Raw genomic sequence first — 20,914 nt, forward strand, 5'->3', positions numbered from 1 at the left:
ACTGCACGTAATTGGACTAGACTGCAAGCCGAGGTCATGGGCAATGTCTTACAAGATACTTCTTTGAATCCTAAAAGTCTGGCACAGAGTTTTACATGTGAAGATCCAATAAACATAATTAATTTGACTTGACTGCTAAGGGTGTGTCAAAGCTTGAATACCTGAAATTACTTCTGACATCAAAGTGGTAGTTTGGGCAGAAAGGAGCCTATCAGGTAGTTAAACCTTAATCTTGAAAATCAGAAAGAAAGGAAAAAAACTCTGAATCGCTTTGCAAACTGCTCCTCTCCCTTCTTTTCAGTCTCTTTCCAATTTTAGGGCTTTGCCATTGTTGAGCTGGATGGCTTTAGAGAGGCCCCTTGATTTCCTGGGGCCTCAAATTCCTGTCACTGAATCAAGCAGATTCAACAAGATGATCTTCAGGCCCCTCCCAAGTTTGATTCTCCAGGATTCAGTTGACCCACAGAGGAGAGTAGGGATGAGTCTGGAGTAGATGTGGGGAGAGGAGGTGGGAATAAATCAATATGTATTTGGGTAGTTCCCCCACAAAGGCTTCTTCTGCCCTCACTAAGCGGGTGACATCTGCTACGTAATGTCTGGTTGATGACTGTGCATCTGGGCCCAGTCTTGCCTTTCACTCATTCATCCATGTGTGTGCCCTGCCCTATTCTTGGCACTGCTCAAGGCACTGGGAAATTACTAGACAGCAAAGTGAGGTCGTGTGTAGTGTTTTATAAATTGAGTAAGATAGACATTGCTCTTCATGGAGTTTACAAAATGAAAGAAAGGCAGGTGTTCAAAAAAAGAGAAACCAGGTGGGGGCATAGCTCAGGTGGTAGACCATCTGCCAAGCTAGTACAAGGCCCTGGTTCAATACAATGAGTTATTAATTGTGTACGGGTTGTTCTAAGACTATATAGCAAGTACTCCCCACTCTTGGGGATCGGAAGGCTTCCCAGAGGAAGTGCTCTTGAGGTGAGTCACACAATGCCTGGGTCATTTCCCAGAGGTCTTTCTACTTCTAATTGACCCTCACAGATCTTTTAAAACCCCAGCGTCACCATCATTTCCTTCGTGGAAGCGTTACAGTGGCCTGTGTGCAAGCTTGAGGAGACATTTGGTCTCCACCTCTTCTAGGCTACTGCCCATAGGTGTCCAGAGGGCTCTGAAGGTATCTCTGACCCCTTGCCTGACACTTTCTGTGTACCCAAGAAATTGGGTTTAACCTAAGCCTCATCTTGTGAAAGATGCCCATCCCTAGACTACCCTTGGTTCAGATGAAACTTCTGACATTTTCTGTTGCAAACAGCAGAAAATCCCAATGCTAAATCTCTGAAGTATGGGGAGGGAAAAAATTAGAAATTAAAACCAAAAATATCTGAGTGACATCTAATTCCTATAGCTCTAGACATAAGAGTGTCTGATGACAACTAGCATTCTCTTTCCAAGTCTTCTGTGTCCTTTGTATATTTATGACTGCTTCCTCCTCCAAGGAGGTATCAACAAACTTGACAGTAATCAATTTGCATAAAGAAAGGAAATATTAATCACTTTGCAAATTATTCATGACCCTGCCCCTTTTGGTCTCTCTTCAATTCTAGGTTTGGCCATGTTGAGCTGGGCGACTTTAGATAGGACCCCAGAACTTCCTGGGGCTTCAGTTTCCTGGCACTGAGTCAAATAGGTTCAACAAAATAATCATAGGTCCCTCCCAAGTCCCAGTGCTTTGTGCTGTCTTCATCCTTGAGCCTTAACCCTGAATATATTTGGTGAAAATCACTTTTGAAGACAGCAAAGAGCAGAGAGTAATAGAGTGAGGGAAGCCAGGTGGAAACTGGCCATCCACAGTGTGGGCCTCTCAATAAATGCCAGATCTTAATAGGAGACATTTCACAGATACTAAGTAATTTTGAGTAACAAAACTTTAGGATAACTGAGTGTGTGGTGGCTCCTACCTGTGATTCTCAGCACACTTGGGAGGCTGAGGCAGGAGGATCATGAGTTCAAGACTAGCCTCAGCTACATGGAGAGTTTCCAGCCTGGGCTTCATAATGAGCCCCTGGCTTAAAAAAAACTTAAGGAAAAAGGCTTAATATCATTGTTCCTTGCTGTTTTAACAAAGCACAGATTGGTACTAATTATTGCTTGATTTTTCTTGAAGAAAAACCCACTATCTGCCCTTGGGTGTCCATCGGGCCCTGGAGGCATCTCCAGGTAAAAGGATAGTCTGTCTGCAGAAGTATGTCTGTCTGTTGGGAAGTGTGATCCAGAGAGCAAGGTGTTTGTGTGTTGGGGGCTCAAGGGGCAGGGGGGAAGGTTGGTCTTCACAGAGTAGCTACACCTTATCCCTCAGCTGTGTTCCTTAGGGCTGCAAAACAGAAAATCTTAGAAATTGTGATACCGTGATTTGCACCAGGAATTAGTGTTCAGAAGCCCAGCCTGTGCTGCAGAGCTTGGACTTGGTTTCTGATGACTTATTCTGCTTGAGATTGCAGTAGGAGCCCCAGGGAAGGCTTTTCTCGGCTAAGCTCAGAAGAACCAAGCATCTCCTGAAACCATTTCAGTCTAGGACAGAGATGCAAAGGAGTGAGAGTTGGTCTTCAGGGACTGTGGGGAATTGGACGTGACTAGAGAGGGTAATATTGGAAAGGGATCACAAAGAATTCAGCCTTGCCTGCTTCTCAAGCACACTTAGATCTGTGTTTTCAAAAGTTCACGATGGCAACTGGCAGGGGATGGAGTGAGGAGATTCCCAGCATCTCAACAAAATTGCTGCTCTCCCACCTCCCTTGCCCGTTCAAATTCAATTGCCCCAGGAGCTGCTCACAAAAATTTTTTTTTTGGACAGGGTTTCATTGTGTAGCCCAGGCTGAACTGGAACATGCTATCTTCCTGCCTCAGCCTCCTAGGTGTTGGGATTACAGGCATCTACCACCACATCAGCCCAAATTTTCTATAACAAACTAAAGAGACTCTCTCTCAGAGTTTCTCCAAAGGTGCTCTTAAGGATTTGTAGGACAGTCTCCTGGAGTTTGCACTTTTCATAAGCTCCTGGGAGCCCCTTTTGCACATGGATATAGGAGAACCTCCACTTCCACCTTGGGAATGGTCACCTCTGCAAGCCTGGAGTCCCATGATCTTCAGTCAAGAACACCAAAGAGGTTTCAATGCAAATAGAGAGGATGAGATTTCATGACTTTTTTGTTGTTCTTCATCTGTAGTTTGTCCTCCCTACTAAGGACTTGCACCTCTTGCACACTGACAATTTTAAAACCATGTTAAATAAAATAAATGCGGTAAGGATTAAAGGAGCTGGTGGAAGAAATGAGCTGCCTGAAAAGGGTTACATACCACAGGGAAGTACCCTTGTTTTCAGCAGGAAAAAGAGCCCTTGTAACAACAGGAACTGCTGGGAGGCCTCAGTACCAAAGCTTCCAAGCCAAGCCATTCTGGGAACAATGGCTGCCTGTGGCTCGGGAATATGGGGCAGGAAGTGAAAGGATGCTGGGGTGGGGTGAGAGCAGCCAGTCTGTGATAAACACTACCTGGCTGGTCTTCACATAATTTTAATAGTCTGCCAAAGATGAAGTCATTTTTTTTTCTAAATGCTCCCCATCTCCCATCAGCAAGATGGATTTTAGAAAAAATATAGAAATGAGAAGAACCCACGGTACCATAGGTGTGGAAACCATAAGATGTCCTTCCCAGTAAAGCAGAGGGTACAACAAGCAAGAAAAGGACCATTTACAATCAAGTCCCTGGAGGACTCCAGTCTACATCTAATAAGACAGCATTGTGGGTAATGGAAATCCGGCCATACCAAAGGAGATGCATATAAATCCCCTGAGATTGAAGTTTATATTTCATTTATCAGAAATTTCCGTTCTTACGGGTTGAGTGAGTTGGAGAGTCATGAAGATTGTACATGCGAAACAAAAAACTACCAAACAAAAACCAACCCTTCTGTTTTGTTCCAGAAGACCTAGATATAAACCAGAGGGAGCAGGAGTGAAGAGGGCTTGATGTTTGCAAATCAGGTCTGCTTCTTGAATTCTAGCCTAGCTCCTCCTACCAGCTCCACACAGGGAGCTGACAGATCCTGGATGTTAGGCCAGAAAGCAGCACAGGCAATCATTGGATCCAGAACTTACCACTGCACAGATGAACGTCTGAGCCAGAAGTGGCTGATTTGCTCAGGATGCCCAGCTGGGTCTTGTCATGGTGACATGGACTGCCTCCTGGGTCTTGAGAGGTTCCTGGGTAATTCAGAAAGTGAAGAGTTACTCTCCTCCAAGGTCCAAACCCAATAACTGTAGAGCAGGACTGGAACCCAGGCTTCCTAATTCCTTGTCTAAGTCCTATTCCCTCCTCAAATTGCTGTTAGACTTGAAATCACCTGTATTCTGCTGCTTCTGGTCTTCCCCACAGTCAGTGCCTTGGTTTCCCTAGTATGGATGTTATGCTTATCAAAAGTGCAGGATTCAACAAACTTGGAATGGCTCCCAGGTCTGCCACCAGCTGTCTGACCTATCACAAGTCCTCTAGCCACACTGAGTCTTTTCCACCTAGAAAACAGGAATAGCAACACCTGTACCTCAGGGCTATAAGAATTAAATAAAATAATGACTGTGAAGGGAGGGATTCCAGCAAGTATTTGATCAAAATGTCCCCATGACTATCCTTGCAGCATGCAAATAAGTAGGTGGCCTGACACACTCAGAAGACAAAAAAGCCTGTCTTGTCCTCATTCTTGAGATGACGGGTGTCAGTGAAGCATATAGCTCTAGAGACAGGTTTATTTCCTTATTTATCTCTCATTGACCTGCTTGGTTCATGACCCACCTCCCCAGGACTCTCGCTGGAGGGGTGTGTGCCCTCAACTTTATCCGTTAACACTGAAGGCCCTCCACCCAGTGGCGTCCCAAAGAGCAGGTGGCAATAAAGCTGCCCATCAGTAACTAAAGCCTTGGTCAGTGACTCCAACTGACTATGCTCTTTGTGCAATTAAGCTGAGGGTCTCCTTGATTTTAAATGATCTGTCGTTGCTCATCAGCTGGGCCTGGGAACTGCAGGGACTTGACAGAGTCTTTGTCCTCCATGAAGGAAGTTTGGAGGGAGGCCAGCCCTACAAGTCTCCTGATTACGAAGTCAGACAGTGGGCAGGATGGACCCAAAAAGTCTTTAGAAATTACACAAAGCCTCACAGTCTCCACTTCAGCCAGGGGACGAGAATCCTCTGGACCCAGTTTCTGAGCACTAGGTGGATTAGGTCACTTCTCAGTCCCCTGCTGGAGACTCTGCAAGTTTGCTGTCTGTGCACAGCCTTCTCACACCCCACCCGTTTTCTCGACTCAGCACCACCCTTCCTCACAGCCACAGCCACCCCCCTCGAACACACTCCCAGGAGCATCCATGAGTCTTCTCCCGCAGGCTCATTAACCCACTGAAGATGGGTGCTCCCAGAAACCTCCCCGCCCTCAACCAGCTAAGAGTCAGAAAAGCTCTTAGTTTTCCTAAGGAAACATCAGGCAACAGCTGGAAAAGATGGAGCCTTCTTACCTCCTCTTTCATCCCTGTCCTTTGGGCGGTACTGGGATTTGAGCTCAGGACCTCAGGCTTGCTAGGCAGTTGCTCTACCACTTGAAACACACCCCAGCCCTCTCCCCACCCCTTTCTTTTTTTTTCTGGCCTGGGCCTGCCTGGACCATGATCTTCCTATTTATGCCACCATGCCCAGCTTTTTAAACTTTTTTGCTTATGCTGGCCTTCAACTTAGATCCTCCAGATCTCTACTTCCCGAGTAGCTGGGACAGGAGGCATGAGCCACTTTGCCAAGCCTTATCTTTGACAAATCTTTAGCGGCCTTCTTCACTAACCCTAAAGGGACACCTTATTTTTTGGTTTTACTGTGATGTGTTTGTGCCCTCTGCACCTGTTCTCAAAGCTCTGTTTCCTTGAAGGAAAGAACTCCAGGGTTGACTCTGGTGAGGCAGCTGAATGTCTGCTTCCAGAGCTGCCTAAATTGGACAGTACAGGCAATGGGGAGCCATTGAGTGCTGTAGAGCAGGAGGGGGCTTTATTATCAAGTAGTGGTTTTAAAGCGTATCTGGAAATAGAGATTGAGATAGAATGCAGTCTTCATAGGCACCATTTAAAAACTCCTCCATTTCCCTGAGCCCTTTTCCACCAGACTGGTCTAGTCAGCATTCCTGGAATTCAGTACATTGTTCCTTATTTTCCCACCTTGTTTGTACTACTCTCTGTTCCCAATGCCACCGGAAGGTGGGTGACGTTTACTGGGTGTCTGTTATGCCAGGCATTTAACCAAGCATCTGCATGTATTGTACATCAACTCCCACCACACATCCCAGCATCCATCACGGGTCACCCGATGTACCAGCATCACAGTTCTTTGGCACACCTTGATCTGTCCTTCTTTGTCCTCTCAACACTGTGAGCCCCTGAGCGTGGGGTCCCATCTCAGCACTCTCTGACGTGGTTCCTCTTATGCATTTGGTGTTCTGTAAATGCACACAACTTCCTGTACTTGTTAAACACCTAAGCGCCCTGTTTGACTTCCCCCACCCCATGCAATCTCCTTAAAAGAGCTCCAGTCACGTTCTTGTGTGCCTGTCTAGGGCCCTTCAGGTACTTTGATCTTTCTGCTGACCATGTTACTTTCGACCTCTGGGCTTGTTTCTTCACTGGTGGAACAGAGACAAATGCCTCCCTCCCAAGGTGGCTGGGAGGACTGCATGAAAATGTACGAAACTCAGGTTCTGCACCTAGTAGGTTCACCATTGTTCTCTGTTCCCATCTCAGCTTTTGGAGGGCAAAGACCATTTCCACCTTTTTGTCCTTCAATCTTGGCAGGTCCTTAGAATATCTGCTTTGGTTGAGAAAGACAGGGGCTGAATTGATTGCAGAGACCTGAGGACCCCAACAGGGATAAGAGTCAGACGGAGAGCCAGAAAGTGGCAGGGTGGGGGGGAAGGAAGGTGGGGACATGGCTCCAGGGAGCCATATGTCTCTGGAAGCCTGGCTCTGCAGTGTGGCAGAGCTAGTCCTTGGCTGCCCAGGTCAACAGGTTAGGCAAATACTTCTGTTAAAGAGGGGTGATCACTTCAGTGGGTCACCGGAGAGAACTTTGCAAATATTTAGAAGTTGAGTCACTGATTTCAGAAACCCCTCTGGCTTCTTTAATGAAACTTGTTTTTCAAAACTGACCTTTTAAAAGTACTTTTAAGGGTTGAAGGCGTCGCTCACGTGGTAGAGCACTTGCCTAGCAAGCCCAAGATCTAGGATTCAAACAGCCAAAAAATATCCTATATCCTTATCATGAAAAAATTAGAAAAACAAAATTAAAAACACAGAAAAGCAAAACACCATTTATTCTCCACCGCCTAGAGGTAACTACTATTAGCATTCCAGTAAGGGTCACTTTTTGTCATTTGATACATGGGGAAGAATAGTTTAAATCTGGCCGTCACTCTGTAGTCTTTATATTTGTGCATCTTTGTCATTTTTTGGCCCACATATATTCTTTTGTAACTTTTTCAAAAGGAACTTTAAAATGGATATTAACCAAGAGGTGTTGAGCACCTAATGGTAGGGCTTGTGGTAGGAGAAGTTCAGGCATTTTGGAAGTCAAGGTTAAGAGACCAATTGGCTAACCAATCAGCTATCGTCCAGTGTCACCTCCATAGTTGGCCAACCAATCAGATGTCCTCAAGTCTCATCTCCATGGTTGGACACCAACTCCCAGGGCCTGCCCTCCTGAAGAGGAGGACTTGAGGCAGGATAGCTGGAACGTGGAACTTTTCCTGTTCCCCATCACTTCTGGCGTTAGAGAAAAAGCATGACTTTGAAGTTGGACCAAGCCAGGGCTGGACTAATCTCTGAGAGTCAGCTTTCATGTTTTCAAAATGGAGATGATTTTACCTGTTTCTTAGTTAGCTATGATCGTAGAATGGAGAGGGCTGCCAAACAAATAAATAGCCACGTGAGGCAGTGCCCAGCACATAGTGTTTGCTTTTTTGAAGGCTCCACCTGTCAATGAAGCACAGAAGACCCAAGGGGAGAAAAATGACCAGTTTCCTGTCCAGCAAGACTTTTATTTATTTGTTTGTTTATTGATTGATTGATTGGGGTTTGAACTCAGGGCTTCGCACTTGCAAGGCATGTACTCTACAGCTTGAGGCACACCTCAGCCTTTTTTGCTCTGTTTATTCTGGAGATAACGTCTCATTTTTTGTCCAGGCCACCTGGACCTCAATTCTCCTATTTTACACTTCCTGCTGTAGCTTAAGGTGTCAGACACACACCACCACACCCAGCTCCATCAAGACATTTTGAGTGCTTGTGTTTTCAAGACTGCTCAGGATGACTGAGAGGGCAGTGCTCACAAGCTAGTAATGAAGATGGTGTAGAGGCATGGAGATAGGCAATACCTTGCACCTGGTGCTGGACAGAACAGGTATGCAGTAAATTTCTGTTTAGGAACTGAATTTATGAAAAAAATTTGTAAAAAATAATGTGTTGGAGGAATGTTCTCCTTGAGCTCCTTTGCCTGTAGGTCAGTGAATTTATCATTTTCTTTTATATTCTTCCACAGCTATTGAATGCATAGGCAAATGAATATACACATCTATTTTTTATTCTCTCTTTATAAAACAGATGCTAGCATATCACTATGTTGCTCTGCTAACAATATATTTTGTTCTTTTTTTCTTAACAATATGTCTTGGAAACCACTCTATATCAATACATGAAAGTTTTAACATTCTTTTTAACGACTATATAATATTCCGTGGTATAAATGTTTCACTATTTATGTGAGTGGGCTTTTTTGTTGTTGTTGTTGTTGTTAATGGATAGTCTTGAGCGCTTCCAAAAACTGCTACAATTAATAGCCTTGCAAATTATGTTATTTATCACATAAGAATAGCTATAGGATTAATTCCTTGGAAAGGAACCACTGGGTCAAAGGGTATGTGTACCTGTCATTTTGGTAGAAATTGTCAATTTGCCCTCCAGAGGTGGCGTCAGTCTACCCTGACACCACCAGCAGTGCACAGCAGAGCTTGATTTACCATAGGTTTGCCATCATAGGGTGTTATCAAATTTATGTATCTCTGCCAATCTGAAAAGTGAAAAATGATCTTTCGGTACTGTTTTCATTTGCAGTTGACTTGTACTTAGAGATTCTAGAGCGTACCACCAAGGAGAAGTTCTGGGGACATGCACACATACACCAAGTAGAACCCCGTTTTGCTGAGGAAGGTGTTAGGGAGGCTCAGACACAAATGGGAGGAGTTTCCAGTAGAGAAGAGGCACAGGCAGGGAAGCATCCCCTGCAGAGCCAGGGAGGTGTGAAAGTGCAGAGGGGTTCAGGAAGTGGCAGGTTGGCCAGAACCCAGCATTCCTGGGGGAAGATGGAGCCTGGCCAGGTTGTGGAAGGCCTGCAAGCTTCACACTGCCCTGTGGGTGCTTTCTGTGGTGATGCGGAGCCATGGAGGTATTTAGGCAGGAAAGTAACACAGTCAAGTCTCTGTTTTCAAAAGACAAAATACAGTCTCTCTCTGTAGAAGAGGAAACAGAACTGAAGCCCATCCTCTGGGGGCATAGTTGTTCCCGCCTGTAATCCCAGCACTAAGGAAGCTGAGGCAGGAGGATTTCAAATTCAAGGTCACCCTGGGCTACATAGTGAGACCCTGTCTCAAAAAACTAACAAATAAATAAACAAATAACACATCTCCTGAAATGAATTTATTTTTATTTTATCTTTTGTCTTGGATTTAAAAGTGAAATAATAACAAAACAATTTCTTTGAGCCTTGTAGGAAAAGTGAGAGAAATATTAACATTCTTCATTCCTTTTTTTCCTCCTTCTTCTGGGAGAAGATTGCACTTGAATTCTTTACAGAGTTAAACATGTAGGACTTCTAACTACTAAGTCCCAAAGGATGGCCCCAGAATGGTTCTGACCTGGGCAATGGCTTAATTTCCCAGAGGTCAAAGCTCTTTTGGATTTGTATGATCTGATCCATAGCAATAAGAGACAGTGCCTTACTTATAATGTCATTTTTAGGTCTGTGAATGGTGAAGAGCTAAAAAATACAACAATATTCATCTGAAATAAGCTTTGCTCCTGACACTGAAAGCACAAGCAACAAAAGGAAGAAGCAGATTAATTGGACTTCATTAAAATGTAAACCTGTGCCTCACAGAACACCACAAATATGTGCAAGTATTGTGTCAATTAAAAATTAAAATGAGCCAGGCCCTGATGACTCACACCTGTAGTCCTAGCTACTTGGGAAGCTGAGGTCAGGCAGATCAGGGTTCAAGGCCAGCATGGGCAAATAGTTCTCAAGATCACCAAAATGGACTGGAGGCGTGGCTCAAGTGGCAGAGTGCCTGCTTTGCAAACATGAAGCCCTGAGTTCAAGCCCCAGTCCCACCAAAAAAAAAAAAAAATTAAAGTTAAGTCAAAAAAATTGAAACATGAAAAGACAAACCATAGCATAGGAGAAAATATTTGCCAGTCATATCTGATAAAGGTCTAGTATCCAGAATATGTAAAGAACATTTATAACTCAATGAAAAAAAGATAAGCAACTCAACTAAAAATGGACAAAGGATCTGAAGAGACATTCTCCAAAGAAGACATACATGCAAAGAAAAGATACTCGATATTATTAATCCTCGGGAAATGCAAATCAAAAGCTCTGTAAACACCAATCCACAGCCAGTTGGATGACTGTAATAAAAAAGATAGACAATAACAAGTATTGGCAAGAATGTAGAGAGATCAGAATCCTCACCTCTTGGCTGGCAGCAATGTAAAATGACAAAGCTACTTTGAAAAACAGTTTGGCAGTTCCTCCAGTCAAACATAAGCCAGGTGCTGTGGCTCACACCTGTAATCCCAGCTACATGGCAGGCCAAGATCAGAAGGATTGTGGTTCCAGGCCAGCAGGGTCAAAATAGTTCTCGAGACCCCCCTCTCAAAAGAAAAAGCTGGGTGTGGTGGCACATACCTGTCATTTCCTACTACTGCAGGAGGTATAAATAGGAGGATTGTGGTCCAGCTGGCCCTGGGCAAAAAGCAAGACCCTATATGCAAAGTGACCAAAGGAAAAAGGGTTGCAGGTATGGCTCAAGCATTAGAGCACCTGCCTAGCAAGTATGAAGCCCTGAGCTCAAACCCCAGTATCACCAAAACCACCCCAGAAACCACCAAAGTTAAACACAGAGATACCATTCCACTCCTGGATACAGATCCAAGAATATTGAAAATATATGTCCATACCAAAACTTACAGTTAAGGTTCATTTCTGCATTATTCATAATAGCTAAAAATTAGAAACAACTCCAATTTCCATCAGCTGACAAATGGGTAACTAAAATGAGGAAATTCTTTAGGATATTATTTGGAATATTGTGTAGCCATAGAAAGGAATGAAGTTCTGACACGTGTTACAGCATGTAACATAGACCTTGAAAAAAATATGCTGAGTAAAAGAAGCCATTCACAAAGGCCACATATTTTAAGATCCCATTTGCCAGAAATGTCTAGATAAAGCAAGTCCATCAGAATAGAAAGCTGATTGGTGCTACAGAGGGAGGAAGAATGGTGGTAACTGATAATGGGTGTTGAGTTTCTTAGGGAATAAGATCTTCTGGAATTAGATAGTGTGATGGTGGCTATTCTAAAAAAAAAAACAAAACCTACTTAATTGCGCACTTTTAAATGGTAAATGTATGGCATTTGAGGTATATCAATTTTTTTCAGGGGACACAGGGACTGAACTCAGGGTCGTGCACTCGTTAGATGAGCGTTCTGCCACTGGACCCTTACCCACAGTCCTTCTGCCAATGGATCCTTACCCACAGTCCTTTTGCTTTTAGCTTGTTTTTAAATAGATAGGATCTCATACTAACTTTGGCCTGACCCACCCACAGATAATGATTCGCCTGCCCCCACCTCCCAAGTAGCTGAGACTACAAGCATGTGATACCACACCCTGTCCTATTTTTTTCCAGCAGGGTTTTTTTTTTTCTTTGTCGTTGTTGTTGTTTTTTGTTTTTTTTTTTGGTGGCACTCTGACTTGAACTCAGGGCCTTACACTTGTTAGGCAAGCACTCTCCCACTTGAGCCACTCCTCCAGCTCTACTGCCCTATTTAAAACAAAAAAATTAAGAAACAATTTTATCCAAAGAGGACAGGTTAAAGCTCCAATGTATTTTAATTTTTCCCTAGAAATACAGAAAGTAGTTAATTTTTTATAGAAAACATTATTCTGTACTTTGTTAAATAAATACCACGATTTTTCAAAACTTTCTAGAATTTTCTACATTAGGCCAGGAGGAGAGAACAGAAAGCAGTTCTGTGAGAATCAGGGAAAATTGGGGTGAATAGTGACCTCTTAGACAGCCACATGGAGGCTGGGGAGGAGCACAGGACAGAGAGATGGTTGGAGAGGCACAGAGACAGACAGGACAGGCATCAAGAGTGGAAGCTAGCAGAGAGACAGAAGCCATGGGTGCCACGAGACAGCTCTGACATCCAGGGGAAACACGTAGGAGGTTCTAAATTGACAACCTAGAATAATGGAGCGGGTCTTTAAGTCTTTTCTACATCTCTTGGGAAAATGCCAGAGACAAAAATGCCAAAGAGAGGCACTAAGATGTCTCCCTTCTCTCCCATGTGGATTTCTTCTCTGTGCAGTCTTGTCCCTCACTCTCCCCTCTATCTCCCCTCAGATACCATTATTCTTTACCCACCAGTGGCTCTTGGTCCTTTGTTTTACTCAAATAAAATAACGAATGTACCCATCAGTCTAAAAGTCTCCTCCATCCCCTCTGTCAACCCTATCTCCTGCTTCTTCCCTGCTTTCTCTGTCCATTCCTTTTCATTTCCCAGAGTTGTATAAATGGAATCATACGGTATGGACTCTTTTTTGGACTGGCTTCTATCACCCAGCCTAATGTCTTTGGGATGCCCTCCTGTGCATATATCACTCCTTGTGATGGCTGAGTAGTATCCTGTGTGTGAATGCACTAGTAGACTTCACTTTGAAAGTCAGGGATGCAGGACCCAGAGAGGGGTGATATCTGACTAATACAAGACCTGAACCAGCTCCAGAGTGGGGCTGGGGAGTGTCTATTTCCCCAAAGCAGGATACAATTTAATGCACTACGAAAGAATGTGGCCTTCATTGCTGCACGCATGACCAAATAAAACTGGGTTGTTCCAGTCTGTTTTCCAAACCGATCAGGTCCAGCCACACAGAGACCTACGATGTGTGTTGGGGGGGTGATGACTCAGAGAAATAATTTGACAGCTGCCTTTTTCTGAACTAAGTTCTTAAAGAAGTCAGGAATGGAAGAGAGCTGCCCACATAATTTATCAGTACAAAGTGTCTTTCACCTGTACTGGGTTAGAGCAATTGAGACAAGGGATTTTATAATGCTTCATAAATTGTAAAGCCTAAATTGAAAGTAAGATTTTCTTTTCATCAGAAACCACCTAGAGATGTATTTTGTGCTTAGATTAAAATTTAACTTTGAAGCAGGTACAGGTGGCTCACACCTGTAATCCTAGTTGCTTTGGAGGCAGAGATCAGAAGGATTGCCATTCCAAATCAGTCAAATAGTTCAAGAGACTCTATCTCAAAAAACAAACCCATCACAAAAAAAGGGCTGGCAAATGGCTCAAGTGGAACAAGCACCTGCCTAGCAAGTGTGAGGCTCTGAATTCAAACCCCAGTGCTGCCAAAACAAAACAAACGAACAAATTATCTTTGAGATCACCAGTCTAAAAACTAAGGTGACATTAGAGAACCATCAGTGAAAACAATTAAGTTATATCATCCTATCATAATCAGCAGCTGTGAGAACCCCTCTAGAAGAAGACTGAAAGTCCCTTGGGCCAGCTCTGTGACTCTGACCTCCAGTGTTACTCCTTTCCATGCCTAAATTTCCCATGGAAGCTTTCTTTCCATTCTATCTACTCAGCTCTTTTGTGTCAGACCCTGTCCAGAATTCCAGGGTGTCCTCAGTCTGCTTGGACCCCAGGAACAAGAGTCTCAAGAATTCTGAGTCTAAGACTAAACTCTTTGGAGCCTCTGCAACATCATCGCCCACTGCTATCTTTAGACTCCTGCTGCCCTGGGCGTGGGCCACTGCAGCCATACCACATCACCTGGGAGCTTGTTAGACGTGCAAGTTCTCCACCTGCCTCCACCCACTTCCCTACTGAAGTAGAATCTGCATGTTAACAAAATCCACAAGCAAAGTGTGAGAAGCTTGGATCTGGAGAAGAGGTTCTTCAACTTCTGAGTGTGTCAGGGAACCTCATTGTGTGGGATGCCCACTGCTCCAAATGGCTGCGCAGAGAGGAAGCGAATCCTTTCCCACGACAGAGTGTGATGGAGAATCCTTACCCCTTCCGACTCCACCCAGGATGAGAACCCAGGAAAGGGACAGTTCACAGGGGCTGGACGGTGGCCTCTTGCCATGGGTGTTTTAATACGCCACCTGCTTCAACAGAGCGGTGGACAAGAGCTTCTAGGGCCTCTGTACTGAAGCCAGAGTAAATGGAATGTGTTTTCCCCACCTTTAAAACAAACAGTGCCTTTGTGCTACAAAGAAACACCTAAATGCACAGATCAGAGACCTGGTTACTCCCAAATAGAAACACTTACTGAAAAAGAACACAGTGGCCAAAGAGCAGAGATGAGTTTTGACTGGTAAGAACCCACTCAATGGAAGAAGGTACGCTAACCAAGTTATAAACTCACAACCTGGATAAGCTGCAAGTAAAAATAATAGCCGTCATCCTGGAATGCTTTTTATATGCCAGAGTCTGTGCTGAATGTTTACAAGTATGATTTCAGTGTTAGCTAGGAGGTTAACACCACTATTATCTTCATATTACAGTTGTGGAAACTAGCAAACACAATCATTATGTATTTTGCCCAAGTTCAGTTTGGCAACCGAACTTGTACTCTCAACCATAGCCCACACATGGCTGGTTACAGAAGAGCTTTGTACAGTAGGGAGAGAGTTGACCATCATTGTACATAGCAGGAATTTCAAGATGTGTGTGTGTGTGTGTGTTGTATCCTATGAAGCATGGGAGCCCTATCTATCTATCTGTATGAGGGAGAAGATACAGTCTTACCAAGAACCCTCTTTTACAAAATAGATCCAATCAAGGTAGGCAGAAGATCTGAATTCCTGCCCACTCCTCCACCTGGCTCCCATGTGTACTCACTCACAGGAAGTACTTCCATCTCTTTGGCCTCTGGTCTCAATATTTCCAATCCTTGCTCCTTTCCCTAGCCTGGGTTAACTGGGAAGATTCTCCCAGCAACAGTCCTGGAGGATGGGACAAACTCGTGTGGATGTGTTCTGGGCAGACAGGCTCTTGGCTTACACAGCTTTTGAGGGATGGGCAGAATTCTTTGAAGTCTGCTCGGTTTTGTTGAGTGCTGTATTACAGTTGCTTGAAGGCAGCAAGGGGAGAGGGTGATTGGAAGGTATCGTAATAGAGAATAGGTAAATAGGTAGAGGTCAAGGCTGTGACTCAGTGGTAGAGCACTTTTTCTTGCACGTTAAGAGGCCGTGGGTTAGATCCCCAGGAAAGAAGAAGAATAAGAGGGGAGAATGTTGAATCTGAACATGGTGTCTACCCTGTGAAGGTCCAGCCCAGTTTGGAATTGTGTGTAGGCGCAAGCAGGTACAATTGCACTGATGAATTGACATTAGTTACTCTAAGAAAACAATGGATGGGTGTGTGCTGGGAACACTGGCAGTGCCACCCTGAGCCTCAGTTCACGGAGGACCTTACCACCTCTAGGCCTCTGGGAGCTCCCGAAGACGTCGGTCTGAGAAATTGGACTGTTTCGTGAAAACCACCATTTGCTGCACTCTCACGGGGGGGCTCCAGGAGGACCTTCGCAGGGACCCAAGTGGCAGTGATTAGTTGCCCTCTCCATGCATCCAGCAGGCCTGCATCTGCCATTCTAAGTCACTGAGTGGCTGAGCCTCTCAACGTCAGCCCAAGGAAAAAACAACACAGCCAGACTTCCACCGGCGCTCTGAATTCAAGAGGCCATGTCAGCCCCTTGCATGTGGTCAGTGACTGCAGGGAAGAGTTAGGGACTCTCACCTTAAAAGGACAGTTCGACACTTTAACCTTTAAATTGTGCTTAACATCCCGGCACATTTTCTTTCAGTCTTTTTTCATTGGTAGTTTTTTTTTTGTAACATAACTGAATTTACGGTGTATATTCAAATTTGTGTCTTTCTTTTACCTACTTATAAGCATTTTCTTCCCATTGATTACTTTTCATAAGCAATAAGTAATGGTTAATGAGTTAAGTAAATTTACCTGTGCTTAGGGTTGGGTGTGATGGGGCATGCCTGTAGTCCCAGCTACTCAGGAGGCAGAGGTAGGAAGAGCATGGTCTGAGGCTTCACCCTGGGCAAAAGTGAGAGATTAACTGAAAAATAAACTAAAAGCAAAAAGGGCTGGGGGTGTGAGTGTGAGGTCCTGAGTTCAAACTCTAAATCTAGTACCTCAAAAAAAACTGCCTATGCCTCGGATTCTTCATGTGTAGACTAAGGAAGGTAAGGTAGCAGCTGTCCAACTTTAGCAGGTGTTTTAGAACTCTGTGTGCTTAAACACAGTGGGCTCCATCCCCAGAACTTGGGTCTAGGTCTGGGGTGGGGCTGAGAATTTGCATGTCTACTAAGATGTCGGTGGTCAGGAAACCATACCTGGAGAACAGGTGTGATGAGGAGACTGACTGAGCTCTGGGACTTCCAAGGTCACTGCTGCTCTCAAAAGTCTGAGTTTTTGCTTATTTTTCAAGTTCTTAAAAAATTTTTTTTAAAAACCAGGCACTGGTGCTTCACGCCTGCAATCCTAGCTACTCAGGAGGCAGAGATCAGGAGGATAGGGGTTTGAAGCCAGCCCGGGCAAATAGATCTGTGAGACCCTATCTTGAAAAACCCTTCACAAAAATAGGACTGGTGGAGTGGCTCAAGGTGTTGGCCCTGAGTTCAAACCCCAGTACTGCAAAAAAAAGAAAAAAACTCTTAAAACATGTAAGTTTTTAAAACTTTATCAAAACTTTGTGGGGTTGTATTGGGGATTTAGATGAGCATGTCACACCAGTCCTTTTGCTTTGGCTTGTTTTTCAGACAGGATCTTAAAACACTAACTTTGCCTGGGTGGGCCTTGATTCTCTTCCCTCTAACCTCTGAGTAACTGGGATTACAGCTGTGCTACCATACCTGACTAAATACTGTAACTTTAAAAAATACAAAAGGAAAACCACCTACCGCTTATAATTGCTTCCACTTGTAATTCTTGTGAGCACCATACCTGTTTCTCTTTGAAGCGATCTGGATTTTTAAAGGCATAGCTTTAAAAGACAGTCCCACTTACATCTGACATATTACTGTTTCTCTTTTCCTATTCACAGTTCCATATGTCTTGAAGAGCTGTGCAGAGTTCATAGAGACCCATGGCATTGTGGACGGGATCTACCGGCTCTCAGGGGTCACCTCAAACATACAGCGGCTAAGGTGAGCCAGGAGACTAGCCCAGAGACCTTCTCCCATCAGCCTTCCTGTGTCCCTGCCTCTGTCTGCACGTGTTGGGTACCAAAACCCTGAAGGGATGGAGGGAAGGGTTGGAGCTTAGATCAGATATGGCTCTTTTCAGACACCCGACTGATTCTAATCCAATCAGGAGACTCCCTGGCCTGATGTAATTCTTTCCAACAAACGCTCCTGGACGCTTTCAATCTGTTTATTTGTCTTGGGTATGGCTCATCCTTCTTAGGGTGGATTTGATTTAATTCAGATGATCTAAGTTACAAGTTAGAAAATGGAACACATTATCATTCCCTCACCTGCCCTAAGCTCAGCTAGATTAGGTCCCCTTACACAGTACTTAACTCCGAGGCTGTTTGAGGTTTTCTGCTGGCAGACATTTCATGTTTCATCAGAAGTCTGCATCATTGCACATTTCCCTAATTGATACTGCTATTTTGAAAATTACTAATGGATGAACAGTTCCTATTCTACTGATTTATTCTAAATTTCTATCATATTAAGTGGGCAAAGACTTTGACACAAACCACAGATACGTGTGGAGAGTATATACAGTACACATGCTGAGCGTATATAAAATATATACATATATAAGATATATACTTTCTATGACTAAAGCAATAGGTTTATTTATTTTGCATGTTATTTTTAACACCAAAAAGATCATCATGAGTATTGATTTTTACATATTTATTATATGTTCTTTGGTTATAAACAAACTTTTAAAATAATAAGAACATTCTTATTACAAGGTTAATATGTAAGATTTAATTTATTATGCAGGTAATTTAGTCTGGCATCTTCCTCCTGTTTGGTTTCTACCCCTCCCCCCACAAATCTTACTTGCAATTAAATTATACCAAAGGAATAAAGCATCCTTTTTACTTCTAGGGAAGCAGTGGCTTTAAGAAAAGTAATTGGTTTGTTGCAACCGTAGATTGTTCATTTATTTATTTATCTACTTATTTTTCTTTGTGGTGCTTGGATTGGAACTGAGGGACTTGTGCATGGTAGGCAAGTGCTGCACAAGTGCGCTACACCGGGGGCATAGATTGTAATGAATATATATATATCTCTACATAATTGCACTAACTTATGAATGTGACTTTTTAGAGTTTTACTAACAGCAAAAGCTTTTTTTTTTTTTTCTCGATAGTATTGGAGTTTGAACTCAGGGCCTTGAGCTTGCTAGACAGGCACTTTACTGCTTGAGCCACGCACCCCCCCAACAGCCTTTTTTTGCTTTAGTTGTTTTTCAGGTGGGGTCTCTTGTTTTTGCCCAGGATTGGTCTCAGACCATGATCCTTCTACCTACTGCCTCCAGCATAACTGAAACAACAGGCATGAGCCATCATGCCTGACTTATTTGTTGAGATGGGATCTCACCAACTTTTTTCCATGACTGGCCTTTAACCTTAATCTTCCTGATCTCCACCTTCCGTGTAGCTGGGATTACGGATGCAAGCTACTGTCCTAGTCTTTTCTTTTCTTTTTTTTTTTTTTTTCATCCTGGGGATCAAAGCAGCCTCAAACATGCTGGGCAAGTGCTGTACCACTGAGCTATATCCACATCCTCTAACAGCAAATATTTGTTGATGGTTTGCTAGGAGCTCTGAAATGCACTAGAGAGACGGTTGGGTGGTGGCAAATTCTTTTTTATTTAATGACTGGCCTCAGCTTTAACAAGGGAAATTTTGGACTAAAGTAAATTTAGGTTGTTCTCCTTCTGCTCTCTTAGAAAATCACATACCTGTGCACGCTTGAGACCACAACATAGTTATCTTTTTAAGAACCCATCAGTTGCCTTCAGGTTGGGACAGCATCAGAGAGAGCCCAATTTTATTTAATTTATTTATTTATTAGTTCTAGAGCTTGAAGCCAGGAGCCAGCTTCTCAAGCTTGCTAAGCAAGTACTCTACAACTTGAGCCACACCCCCAGCCCTTTTGTCTGTATTTTGTTTTTGAGACAGGGGCTCCCAACTTTTTTGCCCCAGCTGGTCTCAAACTCTCAATCCTCCTGCCTCTGCTTTCCAGTTAGCTGGGATTCCAGGCATGTACCACCGTGCCCAGCTCCCACCCTTTAACGAGGAAGAACCAAGAGTGGAATGGCTCAAGCAGTAGAGCACCTGCTTCGCAAGCGTGAGGCCCTGAGTTCAAACTCCAGTGCTGAATAGGCAGAATCAGAATAGAGACAAAGCAATGTGCAGTCTTCAAAATGCTAGCTGTCAGAGTCCCTGTGACCTCACACCACCGTACTAACCAAGGAATGCTCTCCAGAAGCCTGGCTTCTATAGTAAAGCTCAAATGTGTCATTTTAAACAAATGTTTAACTCGTAACATGGCAGATGCCTGGGATTGGAGGCAGTATATTGAAATGTTTCCTAGTTAGAATCCAGACTGAACCAGCTATAGCGGTGCACTCCTCTAATCCCAGCATTCAGAAGGCTGAGGCAGGAGGATCATGAGCTTGACACCAGCATGGGCTATGTAGCAACATCCTATCTAGAGAGAGAGAGAGAGAGAGAGAGAGAGAGAGAGGGAGGGAGGGAGGGAGGGAGGGAGGGAGGGAAGGGAGTGAAAAGTAGGAAGGAAGGAAGGGAGGGATGTTCCCAGACTTCCCACTACTGATGGTTTAAGAAGATATTTATGAACTCATGTTTCCTGTAGGAGTCCCCATCAAGCATCCAGAAGGTTCCACCAGGCATCAAAGAGATGGTTGGTTAAGTTCTCAAGTCTTGGGTTTGAGTCTCCAGATAACAAGTTTGCTGACCCGAGCATATGGCGATGCGTGATAATGATCTGACCTACCCTGGTTTTGGTCTCTTGTAAGAGACAGAATTTCATTTTGAGCAATGTTTTGGAAAAACAAATCTGAGTAGACCTTTTGGCAAATTGGTTTCATGCTTCCCCAGTGTTCATGGCAGATACAAAGCCATGGGAAAATCCACTTGAAAATGACTTTTATGTCTTCTAATCACAGCAAATTGTGCAAGAGCAGCCCAGACCTGAAGTGGAGGTGCATGACTTCTTTGTGCCTAGAGTTAGAACAAAGGTCAAAGATATAGTCAGATCAGCAGGGCATAGTGGTGCCCACCTCTAATCCCAGCACTTGGGAGCAGAGACAAGGATCAAGAGCTCCATCCAGCCTATACTACTATGTAGCAAAACTCTGCCTCAAAAAACAAAAGGGAAAAAATATGGGCAGATTAGCAGGGTAGGGTCTTTTTACCCCCAACCTGCCAAGAAGCTGCTGAGTTGGAACACAAGCTCCCTGGATTGTT

At 43.9% G+C, this 20,914-nt stretch overlaps 1 protein-coding gene across 1 annotated transcript in view; it reads left to right on the forward strand.

Moving 5' to 3' along the window:
• Arhgap31 (Rho GTPase activating protein 31) overlaps positions 1–20,914 on the forward strand; it is a 110,194-nt gene that overhangs the window by 49,766 nt on the left and 39,514 nt on the right. Inside the window, exon 2 of the mRNA XM_020176544.2 lies at positions 17,501–17,603. Coding sequence (XP_020032133.2) covers positions 17,501–17,603 — 103 coding nt within the window. The remainder of the gene's footprint in view (positions 1–17,500; positions 17,604–20,914) is intronic.

This window comes from Castor canadensis, chromosome 5 (assembly GCF_047511655.1).
Source record: "Castor canadensis chromosome 5, mCasCan1.hap1v2, whole genome shotgun sequence".
Taxonomy (NCBI): Eukaryota; Metazoa; Chordata; class Mammalia; order Rodentia; family Castoridae; genus Castor; species Castor canadensis.